Source organism: Lucilia sericata, unplaced genomic scaffold (genome assembly GCF_015586225.1).
Source record: "Lucilia sericata isolate MDLA Ls3-8-SP2 unplaced genomic scaffold, ASM1558622v1 Contig002625F_arrow, whole genome shotgun sequence".
Classification (NCBI taxonomy): domain Eukaryota; kingdom Metazoa; phylum Arthropoda; class Insecta; order Diptera; family Calliphoridae; genus Lucilia; species Lucilia sericata.
The window spans coordinates 1-7,793 of NW_023996369.1; the positions used below are offsets into that span (position 1 = coordinate 1).

The 7,793-nt window shown below is 27.4% G+C and overlaps 1 protein-coding gene across 1 annotated transcript; it reads right to left on the reverse strand.

Moving 5' to 3' along the window:
• Window positions 1-3,656: 3,656 nt before the first annotated feature.
• Window positions 3,657-7,793, reverse strand: LOC119614139 (the record flags this gene model as incomplete). Its single annotated transcript, XM_037970246.1, has 4 exons — window positions 7,651-7,793; window positions 4,577-4,858; window positions 3,923-4,094; window positions 3,657-3,803 (listed from the first exon to the last, which is right to left on the reverse strand). Coding segments are annotated over exons 2-4 (562 nt in total), but the record flags the coding sequence as incomplete, so codon positions are not given.

Consider the following 7,793-nt stretch of genomic DNA (forward strand, 5'->3'; position numbering starts at 1 on the left):
GTAGTTAGTTAGTTAGTTAGTAGGTAGTTAGTAGTTAGTAGTTAGTTAGTTAGTTAGTTAGTTAGTTAGTTAGTTAGTTAGTAGTTAGTTAGTTAGTTAGTTAGTTAGTTAGTTAGTAGTTAGTTAGTTAGTTAGTTAGTTAGTAGTAGTTAGTTAGTTAGTTAGTTAGTTAGTTAGTTAGTTAGCTAGTTAGTTAGTTAGTAGTTAGTAGTTAGTAGTTAGTTAGTTAGTAGTTAGTTAGTTGTTAGTTAGTAGTTAGTTAGTTAGTTAGTTAGTAGGTGTTAGTAGTTAGTTAGTTAGTTAGTTAGTTAGTTAGTTAGTAGTAGTTAGGTAGTTTAGTTAGTTAGTTAGTTAGTAGTTAGTTAGTTAGTTAGTGTTAGTTAGTTAGTTGTTAGTAGTTAGTAGTAGTTAGTTAGTTGTTAGTAGTTAGTTAGTTAGTTAGTAGTAGTTAGGTAGTTAGTTAGGTAGTTAGTTAGTTTAGTTAGTTAGTAGTTAGTTAGTTAGTTAGTTAGTTAGTTAGTTAGTTAGTTAGTTAGCTAGTTAGTTAGTTAGTTAGTTAGTTAGTTAGTTAGTTGCTAGTAGTTAGTAGGTAGTTAGTTAGTTAGTTAGTTAGTAGTTAGTTAGTAGTTAGTTAGTTAGTTAGTAGTTAGTTAGTTAGTTAGTTAGTAGTTAGTTAGTTAGTTAGTAGTTAGTTAGTTAGTTCGTTAGTTAGTTAGTAGTTATTTAGTTAGTTAGTTAGGTAGTCGTTAGTTTAGTTTAGTAGTATTAGTAGTTAGTTAGTTAGTTAGTTAGTTCGTAGTTAGTTAGTAGTTAGTTATTAGTTAGTTAGTAGTTAGTTAGTTTAGTTAGTTAGTTAGTTAGTTAGTTAGTTAGTTAGTAGTTAGTTAGTATTTAGTTAGTTAGTAGTTAGTTAGTTAGTTAGTTAGTAGTTAGTTAGTTAGTTAGTTGTTAGTTAGTTAGTTAGTTAGTAGTAGTTAGTTAGTTATTTAGTTAGTTAGTTAGTTAGTTTGTAGTTAGTTAGTTAGTTAGTTAGTTAGTTTAGTTAGTTAGTTAGTAGTTAGTTAGTTAGTTAGTTATTTAGTTAGTCGTAGTTAGTTAGTTAGTTAGTTAGGTTAGTTAGTTAGTTAGTTAGTTAGTTAGTTAGTTAGTTAGTTTAGTTAGTTAGTTAGTTAGTTAGTTAGTTAGTTAGTTAGTTAGTTAGTTAGTTAGTTAGTTATGTTAGTAGTTAGTTAGTTAGTTAGTTAGTTAGTTAGTTAGTTAGTTAGTTAGTTAGTTAGTAGTTAGTTAGTTAGTTAGTTAGTTAGTTAGTTAGTTAGTTAGTTAGTTAGTTAGTTAGTTAGTTAGTTAGTTAGTTAGTTAGTTAGTTTAGTTAGTTAGTTAGTTAGTTAGTTAGTTTAGTTAGTTAGTTAGTTAGTTAGTTAGTTAGTTAGTTAGTTAGTTAGTTAGTTAGTTAGTTAGTTAGTTAGTTAGTTAGTTTAGTAGTTAGTTAGTTAGTTAGTTAGTAGTTAGTTAGTTAGTTAGTTAGTTAGTTAGTTAGTTAGTTAGTTAGTTAGTTAGTTAGTAGTTAGTTAGTTAGTTAGTTAGTTAGTTAGTTAGTAGTAGTTAGTAGTTAGTTAGTTAGTTAGTTAGTTAGTTAGTAGTTAGTTAGTTAGTTAGTCGTTAGTTAGTAGTTAGTTAGTTAGTTAGTTAGTTAGTAGTTAGTTAGTTAGTTAGTTAGTTAGTTAGTTAGTTAGTTAGTTAGTTAGTTAGTTAGTAGTTAGTTAGTTAGTTAGTTAGTTAGTTAGTTAGTTAGTTAGTTAGTTAGTTAGTTAGTTAGTTAGGTTAGTTAGTTAGTTAGTTAGTTAGTTAGTAGTTAGTTAGTTAGTTAGTTAGTTAGTTAGTTAGTTAGTTAGTTAGTTAGTTAGTTAGTTAGTTAGTTAGTTAGTTAGTTAGTAGTTAGTTAGTTAGTTAGTTAGTTAGTTAGTTAGTTAGTTAGTTAGTTAGTTAGTTAGTTAGTTAGTTAGTTAGTTAGTTAGTTAGTTAGTTAGTTAGTTAGTTAGTTAGTTAGTTAGTTAGTTAGTTAGTTAGTTAGTTAGTTAGTTAGTTAGTTAGTTAGTTAGTTAGTTAGTTAGTTAGTTAGTAGTTAGTTAGTTAGTTAGTTAGTTAGTTAGTTAGTTAGTTAGTTAGTTAGTTAGTTAGTTAGTTAGTTAGTTAGTTAGTTAGTTAGTTAGTTAGTTAGTTAGTTAGTTAGTTAGTTAGTTAGTTAGTTAGTTAGTTAGTTGTTAGTTAGTTAGTTAGTTAGTTAGTTAGTTAGTTAGTTAAGTTAGTAGTTAGTTAGTTAGTTAGTTAGTTAGTTAGTTAGTTAGTTAGTTAGTTAGTAGTTAGTTAGTTAGTAGTTAGTTAGTTAGTTAGTTAGTAGTAGTTAGTTAGTTAGTTAGTTAGTTAGTTAGTTAGTTAGTTAGTTAGTTAGTTAGTTAGTTAGTTAGTAGTTGTTAGTTAGTTAGTTAGGTAGTTAGTAGTAGTTAGTTAGTAGTTAGTCGTTAGTTAGTAGTTAGTTAGTTAGTTAGTTAGTTAGTAGTAGTTAGTTAGTTAGTAGTTAGTTAGTTAGTTAGTAGTGTAGTTAGTTAGTTAGTTAGTTAGTTAGTTAGTTAGTTAGTAGTAGTTAGTTAGTTAGTTAGTTAGTTAGTTAGTTAGTTAGTTAGTTAGTTAGTTAGTTAGTTAGTTAGTTAGTAGTTAGTTAGGTAGTTATTTAGTTAGTTAGTAGTTAGTTAGTTAGTTAGTTAGTTAGTTAGTTAGTTAGTTAGTTAGTTAGTTAGTTAGTTAGTAGTTAGTTAGTAGTAGTTAGTTAGTTAGTTAGTTAGTTAGTTAGTTAGTTAGTTAGTTAGTTAGTTAGTTAGTTAGTTAGTAGTTAGTTAGTTAGTTAGTTAGTAGTTAGTTAGTAGTTAGTTAGTTAGTTAGTTAGTTAGTTAGTAGTTAGTTAGTTAGTTAGTTAGTTAGTAGTTAGTTAGTTAGTTAGTAGTTAGTTAGTTAGTTAGTTAGTTAGTTAGTTAGTTAGTTAGTTAGTTAGTTAGTTAGTTAGTTAGTTAGTTAGTTAGTTAGTTAGTTAGTTAGTTAGTTAGTTAGTAGTTAGTTAGTTAGTTAGTTAGTAGTTAGTTAGTTAGTTAGTTAGTTAGTTAGTAGTTAGTTAGTTAGTTAGTTAGTTGTTAGTAGTTAGTTAGTAGTTAGTTAGTTAGTTAGTTAGTTAGTTAGTTAGTAGTTAGTTAGTTAGTTAGTTAGTAGTTAGTTAGGTAGTTAGTTAGTTAGTTAGTTAGTTAGTTAGTTAGTTAGTAGTTAGTTAGTTAGTTAGTTAGTAGTTAGTTAGTTAGTTAGTTAGTTAGTTAGTAGTTTAGTTAGTAGTTAGTTAGTATTTTAGTTAGTAGTTAGTAGTTAGTTAGGTAGTTAGTTAGTAGTTAGTTAGTTAGTTAGTTAGTTAGTTAGTTAGTTATAGTTAGTTAGTTAGTTAGAGTTAGTTAGTTAGTAGTTAGTTAGTTAGTTAGTAGTTAGTTAGTTAGTTAGTTAGTAGTTAGTTAGTAGTTAGTAGTTAGTTAGTTAGTTAGTTAGTTAGTTTAGTAGTTAGTTAGTTAGTTAGTTAGTTAGTTAGTTAGTTAGTAGTTAGTTAGTAGTTTTTGAACCGTTACCTGACTGTTGAGGATTCACTTTATAATAATCGTCATTTTGAAAATCCGCAGGTTGTTGTTTTTTTAAACGTGAGTCGTAGAGAGTAGATAAAATATTAAGAATTATAATTATTTGTAGAAATTTGTAAAGGACTTTCTCCACCATATCTAGAAGAAGAATGTTATAGAAATCGGAGTTATATTTAGTAAAAAAACATTTAGGATCTAAAGCTACATCTCATGAAATGTATTTATGTAAACAAAATTTTAACAATTATTACAAATACCTTTTTCAAGGGTTTCCTCAGATCTCTCACAATACTCAATGTAGATTCTTAGGTCTAATCCATATTTCTCTTGAAAATCTGAATTTAAGCAGTTATGAACTAATTCATGGTATTCAGAGCGCATTTGTAGATCAAGCGGTCGTTTATGGATCACATCGAAAAATTGGGTAATCTGGGAAAAAAGGTATTATATTATTACAGTGGTTTATGTATAAATATATAGTTCCTAAATTCACTACATAAGCAAAACCACAAATATTATTAGCAATGACCCAAACCAAACAGAGGATCCTTCTCAAATTAAACGCTTCTAAATTAGTTGGTATATAAAGCTATAGTTATGAGCTGTTATTATCACATTGTTTAAAGTTTTGATCGTGATATAATTGAAGTGTTAGAAGTGTGGAACTGTGAGTGTAAAGTGTATTTAAGTGTTAGGACTTTATAACTAGGACTCATTTTATAAAACTAAAGTTTAAAACATTTTATATGTAAAAATTATATTTTCATAAAACTTGTTTATGTTGAATTTCTTTGCTGTATTGCGTATTAAGAAATCTATGCAATTAAATTATATAATTATTCAATCTATAAATATTAAAAAAAAAAACAATAACATTTTTTAATTATTATTATTAATTTAATTCCACTTACCTTATTTGCCAATCTACTATCATTATATTGGTAATTATTATCCAGCATCAAATTTTTACAAACGTTCCATACAAACTCCAAAAAATAGACGATCACGTCTAAAATGAAATTTATATTCATCAGTGTGTTGAGAAATTTGTCTCCATAATTCGGAAGAATTTTGTGGTCGTATTTCGGCATAAACCATACAGTAGGTGGATTCAAATCCTGAAGTTTTACCCTTGAGACAGGCATCATAATCATCAAAATTATATAGAGGTGGAAATGTATTTAAGGATTTGGCTGAAAAAATGATGTTTATTTAAGAAATTTTTGGAATTATTGTTTAGACTATAGACTAGACTATAGACTAGACTATAGACTAGACTATAGACTAGACTATAGACTAGACTATAGACTCGACTTATAGACTAGGATAGACTAGACTATAGACTAGACTATAGACTAGACTATAGACTAGACTATAGACGACTACTAGAGACTAGACTATAGACTAGACATTAGACTAGACTATAGACTAGACTATAGACTAGACTATAGACTAGACTATAGACTAGACTATAGACTAGACTTAGACATATAGACTAGACTATAGACTAGACTATAGACTAGACTATAGACTAGACTATAGACTAGACTATAGACTAGACTATAGACGACTAGACTATAGACTAGACTATAGACTAGACTATAGACTAGACTATAGACTAGACTATAGACTAGACTATAGACTAGACTATAGACTAGACTATAGACTAGACTATAGCACTAGACATAGACTAGACTATAGACTAGACTATAGACTAGACTATAGACTAGACTATAGACTAGACTATAGGACTAGGACTATAGACTAGACTATAGACTAGACTATAGACTAGACTATAGACTAGACTATAGACTAGACTATAGACTAGACTATAGACTAGACTATAGACTAGACTATAGACTAGACTATAGACAGACTATAGACTAGACTATAGACTAGACTATAGACTAGACTATAGACTAGACTATAGACTAGACTATAGACTAGAGACTAGATAGACTATAGACTAGACTATAGACTAGACTATAGACTAGACTATAGACTAGACTATAGACTAGACTATAGACTAGACTATAGACTAGACTATAGACTAGACTATAGACTAGACTATAGACTAGACTATAGACTAGACTATAGACTAGACTATAGACTAGACTATAGATAGACTATAGACTAGACTATAGACTAGACTATAGACTAGACTATAGACTAGACTATAGACTAGACTACAGACTGACTATAGACTATAGACTAGACTATAGACTAGACTAGACTATAGACTAGACTATAGACTAGACTATAGACTAGACTATAGACTAGACTATAGACTAGACTATAGACTAGACTATAGACTAGACTATAGACTAGACTATAGACTAGACTATAGACTAGACTATAGACTAGACTATAGACTAGACTATAGACTAGACTATAGACTAGACTATAGACTAGACTATAGACTAGACTATAGACTAGACTATAGACTAGACTATAGACTAGACTATAGACTAACTATAGACTAGACTATAGACTAGACTATAGACTAGACTATAGACTAGACTATAGACTAGACTATAGACTAACTATAGACTAGACTATAGACTAGACTGTAGACTAGACTATAGACTAGACTGTAGACTAGACTGTAGACTAGACTGCAGACTAGACTGTAGACTAGACTGTAGACTAGACTATAGACTAGACTATAGACTAGACTATAGACTAGACTATAGACTAGACTAAAGACTAGACTAAAGACTAGACTATAGACTAGACTATAGACTAGACTATAGACTACACTATAGACTAGACTATAGACTAGACTATAGACTAGACTGTAGACTAGACTGTAGACTAGACTATAGACTAGACTATATACTAGACTATAGACTAGATTAAAGTCTTGTTTATAGTCTCATTTCCAGTTTTTTTGGATCGGTAGATAATTGACCACAGCTCCCATATAAAGTCAACCTTCGAAAATCACTAAATCGCAAGTAACTCATGAACTAATAATAATATCGGGATAAAATTCTTCACGAATATGTTTTCTATATAAACAAATCATTAAGGGACATTTTTTATAGATCGGCCCATGATTGGTCATATCTCCCATATAAAGCCCACTTCTGAAAATCACTTAAATAACTCATAAATTAATAATGCTATCGAGATAAAATTCTACACGAATACGTTTTTGATATATATATATATATATATATATATATATATATATATATATATATATATATATATATATATATATATATATATAACCTTCGAAAATCACTAAATCGCAAGTAACTCATGAACTAATAATAATATCGGGATAAAATTCTTCACGAATATGTTTTCTATATAAACAAATCGGCCCATGATTGGTCATATTTCCCATATAAAGCCCACTTCTGAAAATCACTTAAATAACTCATAAATTAATAATGCTATCGAGATAAAATTCTACACGAATATGTTTTTGATATATATATATATATATATATATATATATATATATATATATATATATATATATATATATATATATATATATATATATATATATATATATATATATATTTTGATATATTTTGATATATATTTCATATTTGATTCTGTTGTCAATTAAATGATTTTGGCGCCAATTTGCTTTGTGCGTCATTTTATAAATCGTAGTATAGATTTTAAATATTTTTGTTTAAATTAAATTTTTATTTTTACAGCAATTACGTATGTTTTTAAAATGTCGTAATGTAAAGTCAAAAATATAAAAATTTAATTAAAGTAGTGTAAAATACAAAGGATACAAATTGCGTAACAAAATTTGGAACTTAAAAACTTGATAAATTTCCTCTTTAAGGGGCACAATAAGTTGTAAGATGGATTTTATCTAAAATTCAAATTTCGTAGATTTGCCTAAGACACTATTTCCCCAGATTCAAATGACGTAATAAAAAAATTTTATTGTATTTTTAGATTAATGTTTTAAATAGTTTATTATTATTATTATTATTATTATTATATTTACTTTCAATTGTATTTATTATTGTTAACATTATTAGAATTATTATAAATGTTACGCGACAGAATCGAAAATTTTCCATTATATTTATTTATTTTTTAATTATTTTGCTTTTGCTCCTTATTTCGGAATAGCTTAAAACGTTTTCG